The sequence below is a fragment of the Diuraphis noxia genome, unplaced genomic scaffold, assembly GCF_037042655.1.
Source record: "Diuraphis noxia isolate RWA-SAM2 unplaced genomic scaffold, SU_Dnox_SAM2 contig0002, whole genome shotgun sequence".
In the NCBI taxonomy this organism is placed as follows: domain Eukaryota; kingdom Metazoa; phylum Arthropoda; class Insecta; order Hemiptera; family Aphididae; genus Diuraphis; species Diuraphis noxia.
The window spans coordinates 58,822,005-58,847,272 of NW_028301712.1; the positions used below are offsets into that span (position 1 = coordinate 58,822,005).

At 26.2% G+C, this 25,268-nt stretch overlaps 2 protein-coding genes across 3 annotated transcripts; both read left to right on the forward strand.

Moving 5' to 3' along the window:
* The first annotated feature begins 7,101 nt into the window (after positions 1 to 7,101).
* Positions 7,102 to 15,622, forward strand: LOC107164103 (trehalase-like). Of its 2 annotated transcripts, none has more exons than XM_015511799.2 (10): positions 7,102 to 7,294; positions 9,330 to 9,608; positions 9,801 to 9,973; positions 12,542 to 12,741; positions 13,084 to 13,208; positions 13,285 to 13,427; positions 13,832 to 13,998; positions 14,098 to 14,305; positions 15,144 to 15,307; positions 15,370 to 15,622. In XM_015511799.2, exons 1-10 carry the CDS (start codon positions 7,176 to 7,178, stop codon positions 15,505 to 15,507), a joined length of 1,716 nt encoding a protein of 571 aa, XP_015367285.2. In that variant the 5' UTR covers positions 7,102 to 7,175; the 3' UTR covers positions 15,508 to 15,622. The 2 variants fall into 2 exon arrangements, with proteins under 2 accessions (XP_015367285.2, XP_015367284.2); XM_015511798.2 differs by having other exon boundaries at positions 7,104 to 7,294; positions 15,111 to 15,307.
* A 6,463-nt stretch (positions 15,623 to 22,085) lies between these two features.
* Positions 22,086 to 25,245, forward strand: egr (TNF superfamily member 12 eiger). Its single transcript, XM_015511790.2, has 4 exons — positions 22,086 to 22,712; positions 23,421 to 23,647; positions 24,466 to 24,614; positions 24,925 to 25,245. Exons 1-4 carry the CDS (start codon positions 22,144 to 22,146, stop codon positions 25,174 to 25,176), a joined length of 1,197 nt encoding a protein of 398 aa, XP_015367276.2. The 5' UTR covers positions 22,086 to 22,143; the 3' UTR covers positions 25,177 to 25,245.
* Positions 25,246 to 25,268: the final 23 nt, after the last annotated feature.

Consider the following 25,268-nt stretch of genomic DNA (forward strand, 5'->3'; position numbering starts at 1 on the left):
TTAGCCGATAATCGATTAACCCTGGGAGGTTTTCGTCGTTTTAGTTGCCGTCATCCGGTGAGGTAGGCAACCCACAATGTGCGCTATCAACAAGGACGGCTGGTTATTTGTCCGCGGTACTAATATGGTTGATGGCAGTAGGTTCAGGTCATTATTTCTGGAGTTGCTTGGAATCGTCGTCGTGCTAGAATTAGAATACTGGATCACTGCTGGTTGGTTTCTTCGGGCTTCAGTTCCTTCTTGAGTGTTTAGGCTGAGTTGTTGAGAGCTTGAAGTGTTGAAGAACAGTGGTCGACTTTGCTTTGCTTTGCGTTGGGGAGATGGCTTTGCCGTTAACTATACCAGACTTGCGCCTCTACTAGTGAATGGAAGTTTGAAGGTGGTTAAGTTTGTTTATTGGTTAATCCATGTAAATGGGTAAGGTTTAGGATGTTTTTTGGTAGTTAGAGGAGTGTGAGTCTTACCTAAAAGTCGGACATGGTCATGATCATAAGAAGGAGCTTTTTTAGAATATTTATTTGAATTGGTACTGAATAGAGGTTTATATGATCGATCTCGGCAAACGGGCTGGTATAATATATACCCGTTTGTTGATACGGTATATCTCCTGATTGGCCGATCGGCCTTGTGTTTGACGCACCATTTGCGCATGCTTCTGTGGGGTATATGTTAAACGATGTGATTTTAGTTTACCATAATGTCCTATTTTTGTCAAATCATTTGTTGGCTTTGATATAAGCCGTTTTACTGTGATTTACGCTGTTATACAAACTCATCACGGTTTAGTATAGTTAACATACTCAGCCTCAGCATCGTAGTGACACGTCGAGATGTCAAAAGTGTGAAATGAATAAATATTTTTTTTTGTAAATCAACATAATCTGCTCACAGTTACTCATAAATCGTTATCACTTAAATATTTACAATCATTAAACTAAAAATGGGATTGAAAAAATAAAATTTAAAATTGTAAACACCCTCGCACTCTCAGTCTTGAGGAATTTATTGATATAACTTTAATTGAAAACTGTCCATTAATTTTTAGTTACATAGACTATAAAGGACAAACATACAAAAAATATTCATTTAAATATATAGATTATAATATACTAACTACATACTACTATAAACAAATATTGTAATTAAGTCGGACAGAAAAAATGTGATATGCCTAATTGCCTATCCAAAACGCCGTGCCGTGAGGAAAAACTTGCATAGCTCATAGTAATGTGCGCCGTTTTTTTCTTTCTTTTATTTTTTCTCATCTCCTCTTCTACACTAAACGTACAAGTGCAAGAGCCAATGTAGGCTCTATGATGATGAGGTTTTATAAACGTTAAAGCCTAATCATGTATTAGTGTATCGTAATTACTTTTGCATTTGAAACATTATGGTGACATAAATAGTATTTTTTTCGTGATGCAAGAGAATAACTTTTTTTATTTATTAATTGAATTGTGTTAATACACCAGGTATTTTTACAATGTTAGATAGGTATTATACACGATTAATATGATTAATATGATACATTTTTGATTTATTTAAGCAATAGGTCTTAAATTACAAATCGTTTTCAGTATTTTATTTATTTAGTGTTAAAATGTTAAGGTGGTTGGAGTAAACCACGTTTTTTGTAATTTAAGGCCAATTAGCAGAAGATAAGTTTACGTACTCCTCGATGTCAGATTATTGTTTTGTATAAACGCATGAATTCGTCATCCATTTTAATAGTTGGTTTTGTTGGAAATATAAAAAATCAAAATTTGAAAAGTTTCTTTTCTGTACATGTAAATAATATATTTTCCATTGGATCAAAAATCTTGATTATTTAATTTTTAATACAAGGTTCCTCATAAAATTTCATAATAAAAATTCAAAAATATTAAAAATACATTGGCATGATTTCTTAAAAGTATTTATTGTTTAAAACTTGACTAAGTTCATAACATTTCAAAAATTTAGATATTAGATTGTATAGTTATAAACATTTATAAAATATTCAATTGTAATAAATAAGAATTAAATAGATTTAGTACCTTGTAGTCGAAGTCTTATAATTCCGATTAAAAATAAGTTTTTTATAAATATTTATATTTGTAATAAAGGTAATATTATACACATCTAGCACTTAAACTAAAAAAAAAGATGTTTACAAAAAATATTAACTAAGTATTTAACTTGGATATTTATTATGAGTCATTGTTACTGTTGACTATAATTGATAGTTGTGAAATTAATTTGTCTCTCAATTTATTATTATTATTAAGTTACGTTGAATGTGAATTTAAACTAAACTAATATTGTTCGACACCCATTTTTTATTTATTATTTTATGAATCATTACAAATAATCATGTCTCAATTTATATTTACTTAATACCTATACATTAGTTATAATAAACCAAACCTAATACTGAAATAATATTTGATCATATATACGATATATTGGATAAAATAAATTTCCATGGGTTAAATAAAAACTAATATAATTTTTAATACATACTAGTTACTACTGTCTACTGAGCACGATAATGCCAAATGGTACGAATTATTTAAAAGAGATAATAACCTACACTTCTTGGGAAAATAGTTTCCACTAATTGGATGTTTAACAATAAAACACTATTATAATATAATTGATAACATTTAAGTATATTTTTAATTTCTTCCTTCTAAGAATGATAATAAATATTAATTAACAACTATATATATAAATGTGTTTTTATTATTATCTTTATTTATATTTTGATATAAATTGTTTTTTTCGTTATATATTTTGATCCACCATAAAACCTCCAAACAAACAAATACTTAAACATTATTTTAAATAAGTATTTTAGATTCCTGAAAGCAGTGATCCTTAAGGAATCTCCATGTTTAAAAACGTATAACCGTAGAAGCTATTTTCTTGTATGCGCTCTACCTTTTTTTTCTATCTTTTTGTATCTGCTCTATGCTCTATCTTGTTTTTCAACCATATAAATATATTTCGATTTTAGACAATAATATATTCTAGTAATAAGTGGGATGATGTAAAGTGGTTTTAATAATGAACAAAAATGTTTAAGAATCGAGTCATAAAAATGATTAGGTATATTATATTATCAACCAACAATAACCTCTCTTTGTATGATTTCGTGTAAAGTCGTTTTTTCTCTTTTTTGGACAACAAAATACCTTCCTTCTTTATTGTCACACAAGCCAAATACCGATGATGCATCAAGCCGTTTTCCATAGTTTCATGCTCCGTTTTCTAAAGGATTAACATTTTCCAAGTCCGAGTCCGAGTCCGAGTCGACGTTATTATTTTCGGCTGGTAAATGTGCAAGTCGTAGTCGACCTTTATTATTTTTCCTCGATCCTCTTAATAATATTCGTCAACTTGGATCACAATTTTTTTGTAAAAAATTTTCTTTTTAAATCTAAGATTTGAAAATCTAATAATACAAGATTCCTTACAAGTTTGTCAATTTTTATCATAAAAAAAATGTCCACCAGAAATTCAAATTACATTTTTACAACATTTTATCATTCACTAGATTTCTCATTTAGCGATTTTCTTATTTTGGTGTAACTCTAAAACAAATTACCGCAGATACTTGAAATTTTCACTGAATATTTATATATATTGTATTTTCTATATCTAGTAAAATTTTCTAAATATTTTGAATTATTTACATACATTTTATTTTTTCAACTTTTTAGTTTTTTTTTCATAACACATTGTTACAATAGCATACATTGGCACGATTTTTTTTTATAAGCATTTTAAGTTCAAATTTTGACTAAACACGTAAAAATTACGGCAATGTTCAAATTATCTTAGATAGAAATTCATAAAAGTTTTTCTTTTTAAATCTAAGATTTGAAAATTTAATACAAGGCATTACAGTAGCCCACTTGTAACCTACTGTACAGCAGAGCGACATTACTAGCTTTTTTTTTTAAATTAATATCGACGAAAAGACTTTTTTCGAAAAACTTAAAAACCGAGAAAGGTAAGTACGATCATTATACATACAACACACTCCAGATACATTTTATCAAACCAAATCTTATTTTATAATTAATATAAATACATTTTTATATATCAAAAAACATTGACCCCCTTATGGAAAAATGTCTGGCAACGTGCCTGTCTGAAATCTAAATTTTTAAGAAATTCATGCGTAAATTAACAATTTCGTTGTTATTCGTTAAAAATAGTAATAATATAAAAATTTTCAATTACCTATATTTGTAACTTTTTTAGATTCTTAGTGGAGCGAGGAATGTATTGGTTTTACAATGATGTTTATTTCTTTTTCTTTTTTACGTGTAGATAATATAATATTTATATCTATATAGTGTTTGTTTTATAGGGATCGAAGTTTTGTGATCAGATCTGTGAGTACTGTGACAACAACAAAATTACTAGTATTACTACGATAACGTAGCAGCCACATGAATCGCGAATAATTTTTTATTGAATACAAAATTGAAATTTATACAATTATTTTTGTAATGAAAATTATAACTAGTAAACGTGGTAAAAATTATTGTAATTGATGGGTTCAAATTTAATTTTTCGTACAAATCGGTTTAGACAAATATTTCATGGTATCGCTGTTTAATCAAAAGTTTTACTAGTTTTAGGTACCAACCTCAACTGCTTATGTTAAATGTTAATTACGACAATATTGTATGGTAATATCAGTTAAACAGTTATATTGAAAATTGTAATTATTTTAATTTTACTTTTTCTTCTATGTTTTCAAACCAAATAAGTAGGTACGAGTATTAATTTACTTATACTGTATGAAACAAATGAAATGGGCTATGTTCAAATGACAAATACTGATAGACAAAATTTGGGACTGCTTGTAAACGAAAAACAATAAGTTAGGTATATTCTTGAAAGACCTCAAAAATAATTTTAAAGAAATCCAATAGAATAACAGTGTTTCAATTTTTATGGTCAATGATGCTTCAGTTGTTCGTCAATTTTATATATCGCGGGCACGAAAGCATTCCTTCGTAATTAAATGGGATACATTCTGCAATAGATGACACTGAAACATCTACCTGAAAAATCGAACAATTTTTGTTAATTAACTACCAAGAAGCAAATATAATTATTATATTTTCTTTTGGACCGAATTAATTTTAGATTCTGAGCGGAGCGAGGAATGTATTGGTTTTACAATGATGTTTATTTCTTTTTTCTTTTTATTCTGTAAGCACTTTTTCTCCCTTTAAACTTGCTCAAAAGTATCTAGTGTAGCATACTGAGGTCATTTTTCGATTTTCAAAACGGTGTTCGAAATAAAAGCAGCTAAAAGAGAAAAAACGTACGATTTCACGATTTTATAATATTAAATAATAAATTACGGACAATGTTTTCTACCAGAAATATTGTTTCAAATGAAAAATGACAAGAGATCTTTTTTGTTGTATTTTGGATTTTGCTCCTTACGATTTAAAGTTCGGAAAATTTTAGCCATTTTTAAGCTATTTATATATATTTTAATTTTGGGAGTTTTTTTTTGTTTTTATTCGATTAAAAACATTCATTATAACTTGATATTTGGGTTGTTTACTTATATTAGCCTTGTCTAGACAAGGTAAAATTTTCAAAACATTTTTGTTCAGACTTTTGAGCTTTTTCTTTTCTTTTATATTTTTTTTTCATTTTTAAGATATTTCCTAATTATAAATTATAATTATATAAATTATCTATATTTATTCAAATCGTTCTTAAGCTGTACTTATAACGCTTTGTTTATCACCATAGAAACAAATAAAATTAAATAAAAAGATTCCCTCGTCAGCTCAGAATCGTTTTTTATTGAACATAGTAAAGTTATACTATCCTGTCCGAGAACCGAAGATACAATGGAAAAACATCCACCACCTAAATTCTGACCTTCTTTTTTCTATTTTAAGTAGGTATACTTAAAAATGTTGACTGAAGAAACTTTAAATATTTGTCATTCACACTACCTATAATTTTATATACTCAATATGTAGTGATATTTTCAAAATATTTAGAAACTTTTTAAATTATCAAATTAATTTATTTTTTTATGTTGATAAAAATATTTAGTCTTAGTCAATATGCTTGAACAGTTTACCCACTCATAGGCACACATAACGATCCATAAAAACGATCAAACCCCCTCGGTAAATGCCAGATGATCTGTAATTGCAGATCATTAGACAGCATTCGACGTTCCTCTTCATTTTTAACAGCCACCGCCATGAATATGGGAGGGCTTGCGTGACGGCATCCGTTTTAAAAATGGTCTCTAATTATTCAACTTAAAAATTTAAAACGTTAAAAATATATAATACAGACATGATTTTTTTTTATTAACGTATAATCCTTGAAAAAAGGGCAAATAAAATTTGATTCTGATGGCAACTTCTCTCAAATTAGTTTGTAACAATGATTCTATAAGTTTAAAACAAATATCAAATAAAGTTAAAATTTAAAACTCAATGATTTATGTACCTAATAATAACAGATAAAAAAAAAAATCCTTAACCATTTATATCAAAATTTTGCATACGACTATACAAGTTTATATTTTGTAATATGCATCATATGATGTAGACTAAACTAACATTGTCAATACTTCTGTTATATCTGTTTGATAATTTTGTCCTTAAAACATTTGTGTAAATACTCCATTCAACGTTATAATTGTTTATAGCATTTTATTTAATATACATACAGAATGATCCACTAATTCTAAACCAGCTGTTTTTACTATAGATACGTCAATTATTCAATTTTTTTTTTTATTAATCTCTTAATCTTATTACCTGAACTTTTTATATAACAATTTTAAAATTATCTCCCACATTTTTATAATCAAATAAAATATTTTTAAGATTAAATACTAAAAAGATATTTTCTTCCGCGTATTCCCCTAAAATACCCAAGTAAAAGTATTAAACCTAATCATTGAAGTATCGGATCATCGTTATTGTTATACATCCCTCTGTATACCTATGTAATAATCTAAATAAATTAGTCCAACAGAATTGTAATAAAAAATGATATTTAATTAGTAATATGTGTAATGTACCTCACTCGTAATAGTTAACAGACACAACAATAATTAATTTAAAACTATTAATTCAACTATTAATTTAAAATCCACACATATAAAATAACAACTAAAACTAAAAATGTACAGTTATACTTATTGTATATATTTATTTATTCCGTTCTTAAATGGTTATCTTTCGTCTCAAAATCTACTGCATGGCCCTTATCATCCACCGCCTATTTTTGAAATTTGCCCAAGGTAATATAAACACATTTATTTTGTAGTATAAGTAAATATTATTCGTTGCCTATAAAATAAATTCTTTTTTATTTAAATCTTTATTATCTGGGTGCGTCCAAATATTGAATGTCCTTACAGGCGTTTTATGCATGACGTAAAATATTTACTGCTTATCTACTATATAATGGTAAAAATTCATAAAAATGCTACTTTTACAGCAGTCTGATTTGAACTTAGAAAAATATTTTTAATTAGACATCAATCAAGAAGATAGATTTTATAAAACGGCACGAGTTAAAATCTGTAAGCTATAAAGTCTCAACTAATATTTTTAAAGCATAATATTGAAAAAAAAATTCTAAAGTGGAATTGGTAACAATAGTATGCCTTAATTTTCTTCTTGGGGGTAGGTACGTAAAAAATTATATTCTATATTAATAAAATATTGTATTTATTTATTTATTTAGATAAACGCTAAAGATGGCTTTGGTACACCATAATATGTATATAATAACATAAAAAAATAAAATAACATATTATGACATACGCGTTCTATACTTACATAATATTAACTTATAATTAGATTTGTTAAATTACAATTAAGAAGTTATATAAGAATTTAGATAACCGTTAACTTATAAATACATATACGGCGGATACTTACAAATTAAAGAAATCAATTCCAAATTAATTTCTCATCCTTAAAATTCTTTCTAAGAGATTATTATATCCATAATTAGTACGGTGGGTTTTAATATAGAATGTAGAGCAATTTCAGAGTAATATACATTTAAAAAAATATATTCTAAGAGAGAGAAACATGTAATTTTACCATTAATTAACTCAGAAAGGAAGGAAATATCAGCTTTTATACGACAAATAGATAAAAGAATGAGATTAAGGATATTTTAAATATCATTAATATTATTGTCTTTTTCATCATTTAATATTTTTTAAAACAAATAAATCTCAAAAATCTTCTTTGTATCATTTCGATTTTTTCAATATAGCATGTCGATAATGGGCACCATACAATAGACCCATACTCCAATATTGTCGGATCAGGGAACAGAAAAGGGTGTTAAGACAATAAATATCAGTAAAAGATGAAGTAGATCTAATTAAAAATCCGAAGGTTTTTAGAGCTTTTAAATAAATATGGTCAATGTGAGTGGAAAATAATAAATCAGATTGAAATGTAATATCAAGATCACGAATAGTAGTAACATTAGGTATAGTGTAACATCATTAATTGAATAATTAAAGTTGATTTTATTTTTCGTACGACAACGACAATACGTAATTTTTTAAAATTTATAGACATTGGGCTTTAATTTATTTACTATACATCAATTAAGAAATCTATTTAGGTCTTCTTGTTGCGTCAGACAATCACAGGCTATATTATGATAAAGTTTCAAGTCATCAGCAAAGAATTTAAGTTGACAAGATTTGAAACATGTATCAATATTGAATATCGAATGAGAATATTAAAAATAACAAAGGGGATAAATGTCCACCTTGAGGGACACCAGACGTTACATTGCATTTAGATGATATATATCCATTTACTTTAACTTGTTGATGAGATGATTGCATTGCATCATTAAGATATGATTCAAACTAGATATATTATTAGAATCTTGAGTTGGATAATACGTGGTTAGCACTCTGCTGTACATTAGGTGTCGAGTGTACCTCCGTACTGGATGTCACTGAAATAGTGTAATTTAACTACATATTTTATATGTATATGTTAGATTTGAATTCAAAGATATATAAAAAAAAAATTCTGAGCGAAGACGATCAGCATATAATACTACTAAATAAATGTTTTCATATAATTATATTCCTATTAAAGTAATTGCTTTAACCACTGTTGTCTAAGAGTAATACCGTAGGTTGAAATAATTTTTGCGAAAAAAATTATATTTGAATTTGTCATTGTGCGCATAATATATGTAGCTATAAAAATATTTTGAATCACAGAAAAGCATTATCATTAAATTAGTAAATCATTGTGGAATATTAAATTATATATTATTTTTCGCAGTAAAATATATTGCAAAGGTGATCTTTTACATGCAGTACAAATTTCAAAAGTGTTTCCAACAGCTAAAACATTTGTAGATATGCAAATGAAAGGAAGCGAATCATTTATATTCAATAGTTTTCGTATATTGAATAATACTTTTAATGGCAGTATACCATTACTAGAATTAAAGAAATTTGTTCAACGTAATTTCAAACCCCATACTCTTCAGAAATGGTTACCACCGGATTTTAAAAATCATCCCAAAATCATTGATTATTTACAAGATAACAACTATAAGTAAGCATTTAAATAATAATTGTATATAATGAGTAGAGTGATGATACATATACTAATTTTTTTACAATTTTTTTTGCGTATAATCCTTGAAAAAGTTTCATTTTTTTTTAAATGAACAATAACTAAAATTAAAATGTTTAACTAAAATTATAATAATTATAATAATTATATATATAACTGTTTTGTATTAAGAGAATTCTTGTCGGGGATAAACCAGATTTGGAAGATATTAGCCAGAAAAGTATCAGACATAGTTAAAACTGAAAGTGGTCGTTATTCAATGATATATGTACCTAATGGATTCTTTGTAAACATGGAATTTCAAAATGAATTTAATTATTGGGACGCATATTGGATAATAAAAGGTATTAAATGATACAGGCACCTACTTTACGTTTTCATTTAATAATCTTATTAAGTACTAAGTAGGTAAACTTACTTTTTTAATATAAACTAAAGCTATGTGGAAATGTTCTATTTTTCGTCATAATCCACATCTAAGTTAACTTACATTTTAACTTTAATTAATATATCTGACAGTTCAAAACTAAAAATAAAATATTCTTACTGCAACAACAATAATATTTTATGAAACTACTTCACTTGTTTATAAATACTTGCAACCAAAAATTTATTTTATTCAAATCTTAACCAACTTATTTTACGAATTTCTTCAAACACTATTCTTCGGGAATGCACCCAAATGAGTAGATTGCTATAAAACGGAGTTGGTGCAGTGATTTAATCATTTAATAACTAATAAGCTGCTTAATCATAAAGGTGTCTCAATTTTCAACTATGAGACTCCTATTCATGCCATTCATAAGTTACAACTGACAACGAAATTTCTATAAATAAATAACATTTTATTTATTATTTGTGCGGATTATAATATAATTTGTTCAGAATAAAAATATTCACTTTGGAAAAAAACTATCTATAATTCGTAGGTACCCAAGTACAAGCGTAAAATGTAAGTAAAACCGACAAGAAGGTACTAGGTAGGTAAAGTATTATGGTGGATACTAAGTAGATCAACGGTCGCCAACTAGTGGTTCGCGTTAAAAATTTGATGGTCCACAAGAAAATTTGAACATCATTCGACTCATTCGTAATTTTGTGAGTTTATAATCGTAATATACGAAATTAGCATATAATTTCGCTATATGTAGATCCAGTTTACAACAAATAAGAATAAGCACATAATATTATTGTTTATTTATTTATTATCGCATGTTATATAATAAATACACCTAATTTCCGTCGACAGTGGGTTATTATTATAGGTACACGTGTTGTTATCGCGCACAGTAAAATTCATGTAAATAATATTTTAACGTTTAAATATAAACACGGGAATGAATGGAAGAAATATATTGGAATATGTACAGACGGTGCTGCAAACATTGTTAGACGTCTTTCAGGCATTGTTACAAAAGTGAAAAATGTTGGTCATCCAGAAATTTTGTCTACACACTGCATCTTGCACCGTGAACAGCTTGCATCGAAAAAGATTTCCCCAAAACTACACGAAGCATTATCAGATGTTATTAAAATTGTAAATGTTACCTATTCGACACAAAGCGCTTAATTCACGACTATTTTAGTCACTTTGTGAAGAAATGGTTCCCCGTATACGCGCCTTCACGCAAAGGTGAGGTGGCTATCAAGGGAGAAAATACTAACCCGACTATTTGCCCTGCGTGAAGAAATTAAATTATTTTGCTACAATATGACCAAATTTCAAGAAATCTTATTCGATGATGATCGGATTGCCAAGCTTACATATCTGCCAGATATTTTTTCGCTGTTAAATGAACTAAATATATCCATGCAAGGAAAATTTAAGGACGTGTTTACAATACGAGATAAAATGGATGCTTTTCAATATTAGTGTGGCAAACACGGGTGGCTGAAGATCTGAAAATGTTTTCAAATCTTGATGAATTTTTTAGAGAGAAGGGCGTTAACCAGCAAGTGGTACTTATTGTACAACAGCACCTACAATCACTCACAGAATCTTATGATTGTTATTTCTTTACAAAAAAAAAAACCCTAGACATGGAAATATGTGGTTAATAAATCCATTTGTAGCAAATATTAGAAACAACAATTTAAATATTAATGAAAAAGAAGCCTCATCGATTTTTCATCCGATAGCACACTTAAATAAAAATTCCAGTCAACTCCATCAAAATCTCAGCTTTGTCTCTCAGTTAAAAGCGAATACCCATTGCTGATTGAAAAAGCCATGAAAAATTTAATTCAATTTTCAACTACTTACGTATTTATGCGATAAAACATTTTCATCAGTCACAGCTATTAAAACTTGTTACCGGTCTACGCTTGAAATAAATAGAGCTCCGTCTTGCAGTTACTTCATTGGAGCTAAAAATAGTAAAATGCACATACTTATTCAAAACAAAGAACAAATTTACAAATCTCACATTAAAATTTTTTTAATACTTAACAGTTTTATATCAAGGAAATTTTTTTTTTTTTGTACTCAATAAAAATTAAACTAACTTAAATAATTTTATTATTCATAATAAAACCCTTTATTGTTATTTTATAAAATATGCGTTAATTTAATTTTTTTTTTTTTGAACTTGGTATTCAAGACATGGGTATAAGTAGTCCGTAGAATTTAGAGTTATGGGATTTAGTGGTCTGCGAGGCCCAAAAGGTTGGCAACCGCTGAAGTAGATGACATAAATTTTTTATGCTATTGTATAATAATAATATAAGCTTTATAAAGATATATTAGGTATATACGATTAAAATATAAAAAACAAAGATGTACATATAATCATTCATCGGTAATATAAAATTAATACCTTATTACACTATGTACATACCATTTTATAAAATTTATAAATGTATATATATATATATATATATATATATACTTTATTTTCAATATTGTTTTGAAGGTGCATTAATATGTGGAATGGAAACTACTGTAAAAGGAATTTTAGAAAATTTTCTTTTCATGATTAAGAACTATGGATATGTATTATTAGGGAACAGAATATATTATGAAGGACGATCACAACCACCACTTCTTATTCAAATGATGTCTATTTACTATACATATACTAAAGACGAAAAATTCATAACTGATAATATTGGGGTATTTTAATTTATCTTAATTTTAATATCAATGATTGAAATTAATGCCTATCCAATATTTTATCACTGATGTTTACTTCTCAGAGAAAAATATAAATTTAAATTAACAATCAAATATTAGGTTTATATTATTTTGTCAAGATAATTTCAGTATTTCAATGTTTTGATATTACGGATTTCATGTATACAATGTCTCCATTTATTTTTTTATAAAACCTCCATTATGCACAATATCATAAAAAAAATTGTAAAAATCAATTTACTAATTAATTTAAAACTTAAATAGGTATCGACCAATTTTTTTTTTTTTTCAAACAATTATTATCCTTTACTTTAATTATAGCTCCTTGATGCGGAAATGATGTTTTGGTTAAACTTCAGGTCCGTTAACGTTAAAAGCATTAATAATGTTTATATTATGACTCAATATATGAGCAATAAAACTGATCCTCGCCCTGAATTATACACGTACGTAAGAATAGTTTAAAATACCTACATATTAATGAATATTATTTTCAAATCATTAAATACCAAATGTTTTTAGTATTGATGTAAGCATATCGAAAAAATTGCCTAGTGTTCAAGATCAAAACGAATATCTGTGTAGAGTAAAAGCTGCCTCCGAATCTGGCTGGGGATTTTCGAGCAAACATTTCGACAATCGGAATATTTATAATGATTTTAGAAGTAAGAATATCATATTTCAATATATTTGACACGTAACGTCAATACTCAGTATAGTAATATTAAACAGTCCAACATTTTAATCGAAATGTATTTCGTTATTAATATTGAAGCAAAGTAGTACACATCAAAACAAATTTACAAAATCAATATTATAATTTAATATAAATTGTATAATAATATTATACCTATATATATATATATTATATATAGGTAGGAGCCAAGAGGTACCTACAGTAAACTTTTGTACATTTAATAACTTGAATCACTAAACATCATAACTCATAAGTATAAATTTTAAATACCTGCAAGTGTTTAAAGCTTGTATATTCACAAATTTTTTTTAAATAGATATAAAATTTATTTATTGGCATTTAAGAATTTTACTATATTTAATAAACTTACAGAGACCTTGTTGAAAACAAATCCTCTAAATTTTGCATACGTTGAATTGAATTCTATAATGCAATTAAACGCCAATATTCTGTCAAATATGTATCTCATGGTTAACGATCAAGTAAACTCAAAGTTTTTCAAACAAATTGCTCATCGTTATCAAATCGGAATAAACGCAGTAAGTAATTTAAAATAGATGTGTATTTAAAAAAAAATTATAAGGATGTACTTTCACTATGTATTTATGTTGATTTATACGCATATTTAACTATAAAAGTTATTATGGAACGAGGATGAAAAAATGTGGTTTGACTTTGACACATCGAAAGCTGAAAGTCGTAATTATTTTTATGCATCCAACTTGGCCCCTTTATGGACTGGAAGTTATGACGATAAACTAAGTGAATTTTACGGCGATGCAGCAGTGGAGTATCTAATAAGAAACAATATAATAAATGAAGATTTGACACCATCACGTTTTATATGTAATTTCTATGTACCTATATAATATAAAAGTTATAGATAAATTAAAAAACCACATTATTATAGTTTGCACTTTACTCCGAGGCTTCAATAAATAGTCTAGAATTTTAAAGCCATAGCTATCCAAAAACTAATATGATATTAGGTACTGTAGAAAGTTGAAACATAATAACATAAAATTATTTGTTGGTTAATTGGTTAATAAGAGATACTGTTGTGAATGCAGCTGTGGATTATTTAAATTGTAAAGTGACGTGTAAATAATAATGTAAGGCATACAATGAAAAATTAAGAGTACTCTATTTTGCCAGTTAATCTAATGATTAGGGATTACATGATGATGGAATTACATTACAAGGAGAAACTATACCACTAAATGAATAATCAAATATTGAAATAAAAATAAATATATAATAATTTCTTCAATAATATAATCAATAAAGAAAAAATAAATGACATACATAATGAGGGTACTAATTTGGAAATTAAAAGTGCTAAGCACTCACATACCCCTAATCGAATTCTACCTATACCTATTATATACCTAGTCATTATTTACTTATTGAAAACGAGATACGAGACAAAACCAATACAAAATTATGAATTATTGCACATACTAAAATGTAAGAGAATATTTTGATAAAATATTGTATTCAAATAACAAATCAAGTAAGTTACTGTATACATTTTAAAAATAACTTACCTAACACCGGCGAAACTGATAAGATAAATTAAAATATTTAAAAAAAAATTGTAGATACATATATATAATCATTAATATTAATTACAACTACATGTCTTATATAGGCGTACCAACATCTTTCTATAACTCTAATTTAGATTGGGATTATTACAACTGTTGGCCACAATTACAATCAATGATAATTTTTGGATTACAATCAACTAGAAGTCAAAAGGCACAACAAGTAGCATTTAATTTAGCCAGTTCATGGGTTCATACAAATTTTGTGGGATATAATTTAACAAAAACTTTGTTCGAAAAGGTAAATTATTATTATTAATAACATAAAAGATTTTTTTTTAACTTAAATATAACAATTTACAGTATAATGCAATTAAATTGGGTAGCAATGGCAAAGATAATAAGGATGATGTAATACGTTATCCACAAGGATACGGAGTAACAATCGGGGTACTATTTGAGATTTTTCATGAATGGGGAGATAAACTGATGAGTAAATAAACAGTAATACTTAAAAATAAATAAACATACTATTATTAAATATTAAAAAACTAAATGATTATTTTGTTTTATGTTTTTTAATTAATTAAAATTGAATACGAATCATTTTAAATAATTGTTTTTTTTTACTGTAAATTATTATATATTTTGCTTCACTAACTATTGCAATGACAAAATTATTTGAACGTTCAAAAGCTATTTTCTACGGATGAGGATATACATTACCGTCAATATATCTATCTAGATCCCGTTAAGAGTGCGTAACAGTGGTATTTGTTGTCTCCGTCTTACCAGTGCGTAATATAACAAATTTACGCTCAGCAGAATACTTGTAGCTCCTTTGGTTTAAAAATTACAGTGAATCGATCTATTATGAAAGTGTATGGTAAGTACGTCATCTGTGTTTGTACGTTGGTTTTTTTACGATAATTCAATTTTTAAGTGAGTTATGAGTATTTTTAATGTACTGTATATTATATGCTCATAACTCACTTAAAAATTGAATTATCGTAAAAAACCAACGTACAAACACAGATAATGCACAGGGTATGCAGGGTATGCCACTGCAAAGTCTGCGAGCTTCATTTGAAGGGCCCATGTTTATCATAACAAAGCATTTTTGATAATATCTTATAAAGTATTTAAAAAAATGTTTTTTAGTTTTAAATTTTCTCGTGACCAGCAAATTAATCCAAACTATAGACGTAACAACTTTATAAATATATGTTAAAATTATTTAAAGACTTTCCAAATAATATATACTTAAATTTAAGAAATAATAGATTTTCTTTTAATAAATATAATTCAAATTTCAAACTACTTATTTCTACAATGCATTGTTTAATATTCTACTGTAAAACTATGTGTGGTTTTAAATTCTGAGAGAACAAAGAAGGTATAAGTAGTACCTATATTTGAAAAAACTTAAATTGTAAATTAAGTTCTATATGTGGTAAAAGAAAATGTTTAACGGCCCAGAATCGTTTTTTTGTTTTTTAGAATAAATTATTTATTCTTTCTTTAAATCCAATAAAATTATGTTGAGTATCTTAGTTACAATATAGGTTAGGCGATATTTTTTTTTTAGGGCCCCTATTTGTCTTATTGCATAACCTGTGAATAAAGTCTGCGCACGCCTATGACTTTCATAATAAGTCGATTTACTGTAATTTTTAAACTAAAGGAGCTACAAGTGTTCTGCTGAGCGTAAATTTATTATATTACGCACTGGTAAGACGGAGACAACAAATACCACTGTTACGTACGTTAAAAGTAAGTTTCAAAAAAAAAAAAATAACGAGTTAGTGAACTTAGTTAATATTAACTTAACGTTTTAACTTAATTTTAATTTTTAACTCGTTATTAATGCCCAGCTTTGGTTATCAGTTTGTCACTATAGGTACTAATATGAAACAAATAAAACTCTGTGTTTACTTAACAATTATTGTATTATAATATATGTGATGATAGATAATCAATGACTAATAATGTAAAATATAAATCATATTATAATTTATCAGGATATTTATTTAGATCTGGTAAATAATGATGAATACTAGTTACCTACCTATTGTTGAAATGTCGAATCATGTCGTTTTTAGAACATGCAATTTGTACATAAGTGTGTATATATTAAATAATACTTTAATAAGTTCAATAAGAGTACTTCTAATTTCCTGCATCATAAACATTAAACACGCACATTTGCCGGAAATAGGTATTAACTACGTCTTAAAACAAATACTTGAATACAATTATTTATCAATATTTAAAACATAAATTAATATAAACAATATTACTATGCGAGTTTATGAACAGATTTCTGAGAAATTTTGAGTTTTATAGATTAAAAAAAAATTGTTGGCGTACATTATGAATGAGTACAAAAGTCACCCATTAATTGGATTATGGTTATTGGTAAGGTAGCTAATAATTCGTTTTAGAGTTTAATTAATTTATATATTATTTTTATCAATTTAATTTGGTTCATTGTTAATTGCGGTGTATTAAACAATTATTGAATCAGTGTGACCGCCATAATGGTCAACTCAAGATATCGGTCACTCACCATTATAGATTCTATGGTATTAGTGAACGGGTTAATCCAAAAATCAGCTATTATTTTTTTACATGTTTGTAATTACCATATGAAATATAGGTTAGATTATTAGATAGGTACTTGTCAGTTGAAGTAGTCACATACTCTTACACAACTTAATTTTATTTAAAACTTAATTCATTTATATTTAATTCCTATGCATAATACCTAATATAATATATATTATACCTATTACCCATATCTTATACAGTCAAGTTATACCTATCTAAAAAAGGCTCAGAAATAATTTACATTTATTGTATCTATAGCCTATGCTGCTTTCAATAATAGGCTATACAACTTTAAGATAATCATAACGTGTTATAGCGCTATCCTTAACAGATACCATAATTTAAAAATAATTATTTTTTTATGTATTAAAAAAAAAAAACAATAGTTAGTTAATGTAAACTTTATGAGCACAGCACTATTGCTACAAGAATAAAATTAATATAAATTTACCAAAAGTTAATAAAGTATTTGGTCAAAATAGCGTTTTACACACAGGATTAAGTTTATGTTGTTCTTTAGATATTAATATTGATTACTTCGAAAGTTTTGAGTTGTTTAAATTGTATGTGAAACAACTTGATCTATCTAAGGCTTAAACTTCAATCAACCCTATAAGATGAGCACTGTATAGTTGTATAAAGAATGTAGTCTATGAAATTTAACTCAATTATATGCACGACATATATTATCGAATATATTTTTCCTTGATATTCAAAAATTTAAATTTAAACATAACTATTGTACTGCAAGAGCGAAACAAACCAATATGTATTTAATTCCTATGTGTAGAACGGAATTTAGAAAAAGAAATCCCTTGAATGCTGGGATTAAGATGACAATGGAACTAAATATTGACGTTGGTTTGTTTAAAATTTTTAGATTATATAAGAAAATGGTAAATGAAAAAATTAAAGTACCAACATAGATAATTTCTATTATATCTGTATTCCAGACAAATTGATATATTTATACTCTGTAATTCTAAAATATTTAAAAATTTATATTTGTTATAAGCTTATAATCACTAAATCAACTACGATTGACTTATATTGTGTTAATTTAATTATTTTAGTAAATGTACGAGATATTTTTAAGAAACTTGTCTCCACAACAAGCCTAGTTTATGGAAATAATCATTTATGTATAATAACATATTATTATAATAATCATAAATATTTGTATTAATTTACATGTATGTATACATTTCTATTTTTAAATGAAAATAAATTAATTAATTTTTATACAAATATGTTGTTTATTGTAAATTTGAATTAGATTTTTCTATTGATATTATTTATTTTTATATATAACTCGGAAGTAAGGGCAATTAGTTATTTTATTGATATTATTATACCTACGAGCAATATGTTATATAATAGAAAATGTTATTTTTAAATTTAAATTCTCTAATTATGTATTCAGAAAATTGATAAAAATGGCTACCCCAGCGAAAGCTTAGCTTTTTGAAGGTGCTGCATTATTGTAAAATTGTTAATATAATCCACAAATGTATTGTACCTATATTATTGTTGCAAGTACATTATTATTATTATATATATATTCGAATATTTTTATGCTTTGAAGTAAACGTTTATCGCCCAATCTTCGGGTACACTTAAAAAATGCATATTTAATTTGCAGACCAATCTCCGGGTAGTAAAATGTAAACAAATATTTTATACGAAGCAGGTGGATAAAATGTGGCCCAGTTACCGACCGCCCTTATTATATATATTACCAGGGCTGAGGACCTCTAGTTTTTTCATATTTTTTTAGAAATATTATAGAAAATTTCTAGTAATCAACGAATGTGTTTCATAATATCAGGAGATCAAATTTAAAATTTTATTTCGCATATTTTTACATATTTTGTTATTATTGCATATATAAATGCATATCTCAGTATATTAGAAAAATTGAAAACATATTTGGCAATTTTCGAAATAAGTTCTTAAATTAATTTAGACAAAAAAGAATGAAATGGTAAATTTTCCATTTAAAAATAATATCTTCATTATCGGTTAGGTAATTTAATATCTGACCGATAAACCGATAACGATAGACGATGTTTTAGCAAAAAATAATGGTTATAAAACATTAAATACAATTTCTCAAAAATACTTAAAAGCAAATGAATTGTTATTTTTTAAATATGCACCGCTTACTTCCGTAGATGTAGAGAAATTTTTCTCAACATATAAAACATTGTTAGCAGATAACAGACATTCGTTTCAATTTGAAAATCTAAGGAAGTATTTTATCATTCAATGCAATAGTAAATAGGTAAGTAATACAACCTTTAGTTAACTTAGTACATAGGTATTCATAAATAAAAAAAAATTATAAAATACATTATTTTTTTCAAGATTAAGATGAAGAAAACGAAGAAAGAAAACAAAATTATCAAGAAGGCAACGAAAACATTTAATTTTTCAAGTATTTATTTTAATAAATTTATCATAATGTAATTTTTTTTAAAGCATATTTTAAGCGCATATTTCTTAATTTTTAAGAGCATAAATGCATGCATATTTTTAGATTTTTAAGTACTAGAAGTCCTCAGCCCTATATATTACACACAGACTATTATATAATATAGGTAAGCAATTCTTTCTTAACCTTGATCTTAAAAAAATAATTCATTAAAATTCTTTAAGATACCTTTACAATTAATAGTTTACATTTAATCTTGTCGTTTATAATTTAACATTTTACTATAAAGACATAAAGTTGAAATATATTCACAAAAGGTAGGTACACCCTCTAACATCAATCCTCATCAACATTCAACACTGTTTTAAATTTTAATGATTTTATTTTATATTGTTGATAAATGATAATGTACAATGTACATGCTACTTTCCGCCGTCGTAATGAAACGATTTCTATAACGATAATATATATATATATAAATCTTTTGAAGATAGATCATCATTATAATTATTATCATTATAAGATATTTAATTTTTTCAAAGTATCTTAACTTTAACTGTTCTTAAAATATAATGTAACTTTGTCTACATTTTTATCTATTAAAAAATCTAATAAGAATCATATTATATGTACATTTTCAAAACTTATAGATAATAATACTTAAAAATAATAGCTATATTTTTAACTACAACATAATTTATGATTTTAACGAACTCCTTTGAGATTTTAACTTTAAACGTTTATAAAATGTATCGTGAATATACATTTCTGATATTTTTTTATTCTAAGAATCAGCTTAAAAGGAAATTCGTGTTTTAATTATTCAAACTTTTTTTGAATCACATACAAAAATTTCATTATAGTTAAATTGAAATAAAAACTAAAATAGTTGCACATTTTGAATAGGTATCTATAAATAACTCAAAAATAGCCAAAACATTTTGAAAATTATATTAAGTCTAGAAATAATAATATAAAACATGGTTTGACTCAAAATCAAGACTACAGTTTTTCATTTTTTTTAAACAAATAGAAAAATAAATTTTGCATGGGGAATCTAGAAAACTTTCCCAATTTAAACCTAATTTGTTTTTTGTTTTTTCCCAATTATTTTGAGAAGTACTTTAACTTTCAACTTTTTTCACTCACTAGTAGTTAGTACTAACTACATTTTATTTTTACAAAAAAACACTTTTAAAGTAAATTAATGATATAGGTATTTCCAATCTCCAATCACCGTTTGAACATACATTAAAAATACGAATTTTGTTAGTAGGTAGGTACTAAGTAGTTTTTCTTATATGCGTAACGAAAACAGACACAAATTGAAGACATTTTGAAATCTAGTACCTGAAATTGCTGTTTTTTAATAAAAATTATTTACTAAATTCAATTTCCAATCATTTACTACTGTTTTCAAATTTAATATCATAATTAATAACTTACAACACAAATTTAATACATCCAATTTTTGTATCGTCCCTTTTCATTATCTTCTATGATTATGGATAAATAAACGTTATTTGTAAAACAAATTCGTCAATACTCATTGCTCAATGAGTTATTTAACAATAAATTAAAACGATCAATAAAAATATCATTCATTTTTAGTAGGTTATATTAATATTGTATTATTGTAAACCCACAAAATTGATTAAAATAAAATTCCTAATTATTCTGAAAAATAATTATAAATAGTCAATATTTATTATATTATGTATTATTGATTCATAAATAATTAATTATAGCGTTGAACAAACCATAATCATAGTAATTCGATACATATTTAAAATTATATTATAATCAAAAATAAATATATATTTACGTATCCAAGACCTAAGTAAAAACTTAAACTACTATTCAATTTTAGTCGACTCAATGTGATAGTTATTCTGAATAATAATAATATACCGAAATCAATTATAGGTCACTTTATAGGAACACACAAAGGAAACTATTTACGTTTCTACTGATAAAAGTTCAAAGGTTATTTAAAGATTAGATAAAAACGTTTAATTTACATATGCACTATCCAGTTTTAAAAAACATTTGATGTTATGAGAGAAACAGTATAAAAATCATTACAGAACAAGATGTGCTCTGCTACGTCCCAGAAGTATGTAAACCACCAACATTCAACGCTTAGTCCTCAAAATATGTACGTTGGAGGCAACGGATTCACTCGTAATTACAACATGTCGCCGTCTACCAAACAATCTCCAATATCTCCTATTCCTATATCGATACAAATGATAGTTCTAATTTTTTCAGTTTTATTGTGCATATTCAGTTGTTTATTGACTGTTACATTGTCCTACAAATGGCACATGGACACTAATCAACAAATCAATCGACTTGTAGGTACAGTTGAGGATGCAATTCGTGATCTGAATACCTTCACTGACATAGTTAGAGATGAACTTGTGGCTAAGCATGTGAGCAATACATACAAAGATCAACACAAAGCTAAAATTGATGGTAACGACTATGAAGATATAGAAGAAGACTATAATGAAGGAGATAAATTTATGGGCAGAGACTTATTGGACAATAATTGGCCAGCAAAGACATATCAGACAAATGAATCAAACAAACCAAAAAACCGTGAACGGCGCAACGCTGTGATTGATGCAACGACAATAGTAAAAAATGAATTAAATAGGTAATTTTTTTTATACATTTACATTATTCTTTAGAAGTATACATTTTTAGTTTAATCTAATTGACATTCAATCAAAAATAATACAATTTATTTTTAGTAATAACACACTAAATGTAGATCAACCTGCATATAATACTAGCTTTGGACACAAAATTATTAATATTAATATAATTATTAGAGTCATGTATGACTTTTAAGATTAATGTAGTTGAGTTAGTTTATGGACAACAATAGCTAATAGAACAGGACATTTTATATCAGGCCAACATCACAGTTTTACACACACATTATATTAAGACATTAAGTTAAATATTTACATTCATTAAATATACCCAATGGCGCTTAGGCAGGTTAGCAAGTAATGCAACTGTATGTGTTCTCAAGAGAGGTAGCTAAATATTACTACAGTTTTCACAGGGAATTTTATAAATTTATAACATAAACTATAGGTACTCTACAATAATCATTTTCCTTGAAATACAGTGATTAATAAGTAAAAATATTTTTTATAAATAAAAAATTGGGTGGATCGGTGACAACTTTTTATAACTGCAGTGCTCTTAAAATATCTGTGTGCCACTAAATATACATACCTAATGTAACTATCTATAACTATAACACAGTTGAGATTATAATCATAACTCAAAAGATGAAATAAATAAAAGATTACCTAATTGAATTAAACCATTATTTTTATTTTTATTAAAGCTCAAAAAATGAAAAGGCTGATGTAGAAATAATTCAAGAAGAAAATACTGTGAAGAACTATAGACGACGAAAGTCTAAAAAAATGGGAATCATGAAAAAAAAACTTTCTATGGAGTCAGACGATGAAGAATCATATGAAGATTTTAAAGAAACTCAAGAAAATGCTGCAGCACATTTTACAAGCGATTCCTCAAAATATAATACCAAAACACATCCACATTACAACGGTAATAATAATTATTTAATAAAAGACAAATATAATGTAACTTAAGAGGACGTCCACGCACATGTGTTATCTCTATGAGGCCTGTGTGCAAGGGGTGGGAAGTTTGGAGGTTCGGTTCAACCCCCACCATGACTAAAAAAATTGTGTTATTCATTTTTGATATATTGACTATATCTATGTAATATTTTATAATCTTATTTACAAAATTAATAATAAATATAAATATGTTACGATACTATTTGCTAATTATTAATGTATCTATTTTATATATATATTTTCAAAACACCCCCCTCCTCCCCCATCATTCATTCCTGTGCACAGACCGGGTCACCAACTTTCTAATACTTGATATTATATCAAAATATAGGTCAAGCAGTTCCAATTTTGTATTTTGGTTTAAATATTAGAGTGCATTGACTAACTATCAAACTTTAATGTAGGGACATTATCTATATGTTCTATTATTGTTTATTTTATGATATTTTTATTTTTAAATTAATTATATAAGTTATAAAATTTCAATATTTAAAAATGCTCAAAATTAATTTTAAAATTAAAGACAATAAAACAATTTTCTTATATTAGAGTTTGATAATAGGCCAATCCACTTGAATATTTAAGCTAACAAATAACAATACAGAATTGAAACAGCTAGACGTACATTTTGGTAAATCATGCATAAGTAACAAATGCAGGTACACAACTTTCTCTGAGGGTTTCACAACTAAGATAACATTATTATATTTATTCACATTACCAAAGAAGTATTCTTATTAATTAAAAGCAATTAAATCAACTAATTAACTATACATTTTATAGGAAATGGTCGTTTGAGACACCCGGATGGTGATTTTAGAGATTGGACCCAAACTCTTTGGGATATAAATCCAAACAATGCAAATCATTTCACAATGAAAAATGGCAAAGTTGAAGTATTAAGACCAGGACTTTATTTTGTTTATGCTCAAGTAAGAACATAGAACACATTATTAATAAACTGGGTTATGTATTTACATAGTAACTGTGTATTTTAGGATAACAATTATATTTATCTAACAAAAGCAGAAATTATTTTTTTATATTATAATTTATTAATATAATTTCCATACAAGACTTCATTCCTTCTAAAAATTATTTTCAATTTTCCTTACAGAATTTAAAAGTATATCATCAATTGACAATTAATATCGTTAAGAATAATTTAGTTAGTATAGTTAAAATTATGAAACAACTGAAGCATAACCAATGAAGTACGTTTTTTTTAAATTATTATTATAGATATACTATTCAGATAAACATGACATCAATGGATACTATGTAATGAAAAATGATGAAAAAATACTTGGTTGTACCTCAACTCGACATCAAGATACCCAATCATCAGATTCGTGTTACACTGGAGGTCTAATATATTTCAGTTCTAAAGATAACTTATCCATAAAAGGTTTGGATAGTGATAGATTTATAATTCTGGATCCTGTAAGGAGTTTTTTTGGACTCTATAGGATTTCAAAAGATGGTAAAAAATAAATAAAAATATATATTTTTGTTGACCAACAAATTAATTTAATAATAAAAAATATAAACAGTATAAAAATATTTTTGAAAAATATATGGTAAAT

Bases quoted from the DNA above. Each gene is read 5' to 3' on its own strand.
- LOC107164103 (XM_015511798.2), top strand. From the start codon at position 7,176: ATGTACAGTTATACTTATTGTATATATTTATTTATTCCGTTCTTAAAT. The intron at 9,609-9,800 runs GTAAGCATTTAA...TTTTGTATTAAG, and splicing joins TTACAAGATAACAACTATAA to AGAATTCTTGTCGGGGATAA. The intron at 13,209-13,284 runs GTACGTAAGAAT...AAATGTTTTTAG, and splicing joins CCTCGCCCTGAATTATACAC to TATTGATGTAAGCATATCGA.
- egr (XM_015511790.2), top strand. From the start codon at position 22,144: ATGTGCTCTGCTACGTCCCAGAAGTATGTAAACCACCAACATTCAACG. The intron at 22,713-23,420 runs GTAATTTTTTTT...TTTTTATTAAAG, and splicing joins GTAAAAAATGAATTAAATAG to CTCAAAAAATGAAAAGGCTG. The intron at 23,648-24,465 runs GTAATAATAATT...TACATTTTATAG, and splicing joins AACACATCCACATTACAACG to GAAATGGTCGTTTGAGACAC.